This window comes from Fulmarus glacialis, unplaced genomic scaffold (assembly GCF_000690835.1).
Source record: "Fulmarus glacialis isolate BGI_N327 unplaced genomic scaffold, ASM69083v1 scaffold21143, whole genome shotgun sequence".
In the NCBI taxonomy this organism is placed as follows: Eukaryota; Metazoa; Chordata; class Aves; order Procellariiformes; family Procellariidae; genus Fulmarus; species Fulmarus glacialis.
Window position 1 is genome coordinate 921 of NW_009203828.1, and position 1,110 is coordinate 2,030.

The following is a 1,110-nucleotide window of genomic DNA, read 5'->3' on the forward strand; positions in this document are numbered from 1 at the left end:
GACGGTGGTGGCCCCCGGCCCTGCGCACCTGCCAGGACGGGCAGTGCCTGCCGGGCACTCATCCCTCAGTGGCTGCAACAGGACTCTGTGTTTTCCTCCAACCCGACTCGGCCTGGAGCATCCCAGCCTCCCGAGGGCCAGGGAAGCCCCTTGCCTGCTTCTGCTCACGGATTCTGGGCAGGATGGGCTGGCCAGGGGGTCCTGGCTTCAGCCCCCCTGGGGCCCCCTCATGGAAGACTGCAGCCTCACGTCACCGCGGCTCTGCTCCCAGACGCTTATTCCCACCTGAAGTCCTGCCCGACTGTTTCATAGAATTTGATATTATAAGGTCTATAAAAGTCCCGAAGCTGCTCGATCACCTCGGGGTCTATCTGTACGTGAGTCCTGCCTTTGGACTTGCCCAGGCAGCGAGGCAAGCTGCTGCTCTCCAACTTTTTCAGGCAAGGAAAACCTTTTGTCTTGTTGAAGTAGAAATGCTTGTCCGTGATAACCCGTTTGATGCCCAGGAAGTCCTGGACTTTGCCCATCTCCCCAGCTGGGTCCGTGATCAGCTTCTCCCCACTGACAAAGTGGATCTGGGAGAGGGGGAAGTACTGGAGCCAGCTCTCCAGGTGCACGGCATACATCCCAATGCGGATGGCATTCCAGGACGTGTCCACCAGCCCCAGGCTGCGGTTGCGGAAGGACAGCCCCTCGAAGGTGGGGATGTCCGGCTTCTTGGAAAGCGTCTGCGTGTAGTCCGAGATGGCCCGGGTGACCGGGTTCCTCACCACCACGATCAGCTTCGTGTCCCGGGACATGTTGAAGATTCGCCGTGGTGCCTCCTTGGTGACGAAGTAGCTGGGGGTCTTCTCCACTGTGATCTGGCTGTCAAGCGTTCGCGGCATCAGGCTCCTGCAAGCGAAGCAGAAGGTGATGGTGAGAAAGGAGCTGGACAAGGCATGGCACTAGGAGGTGGTGTCCACAGCATGGGGCTGGCGTGGTGTCCCCTCCCAGCAGGACAAGGCAGGACAAGGCAGGACAAGGCAGGCACAACTCCCTCCTGCAGTGCTGCAGAGGGCCCCTGGCCATGACCATCTCCCAGGGCCATCCCAGCCCCAGGGGACCCCC

General features: G+C 60.8%; 1 protein-coding gene across 1 annotated transcript; it reads right to left on the reverse strand.

Annotated features, from left to right (window-relative positions):
• Nucleotides 1-217: 217 nt before the first annotated feature.
• HS3ST2 (heparan sulfate (glucosamine) 3-O-sulfotransferase 2) lies at nucleotides 218-895 on the reverse strand. The gene has a single exon (XM_009574781.1). It carries the CDS (start codon nucleotides 885-887, stop codon nucleotides 276-278), a length of 612 nt encoding a protein of 203 aa, XP_009573076.1. The 5' UTR covers nucleotides 888-895; the 3' UTR covers nucleotides 218-275.
• Nucleotides 896-1,110: the final 215 nt, after the last annotated feature.

Coding starts and splice junctions, on each gene's coding strand:
- HS3ST2 (XM_009574781.1), bottom strand. CDS start 887: ATGCCGCGAACGCTTGACAGCCAGATCACAGTGGAGAAGACCCCCAGC.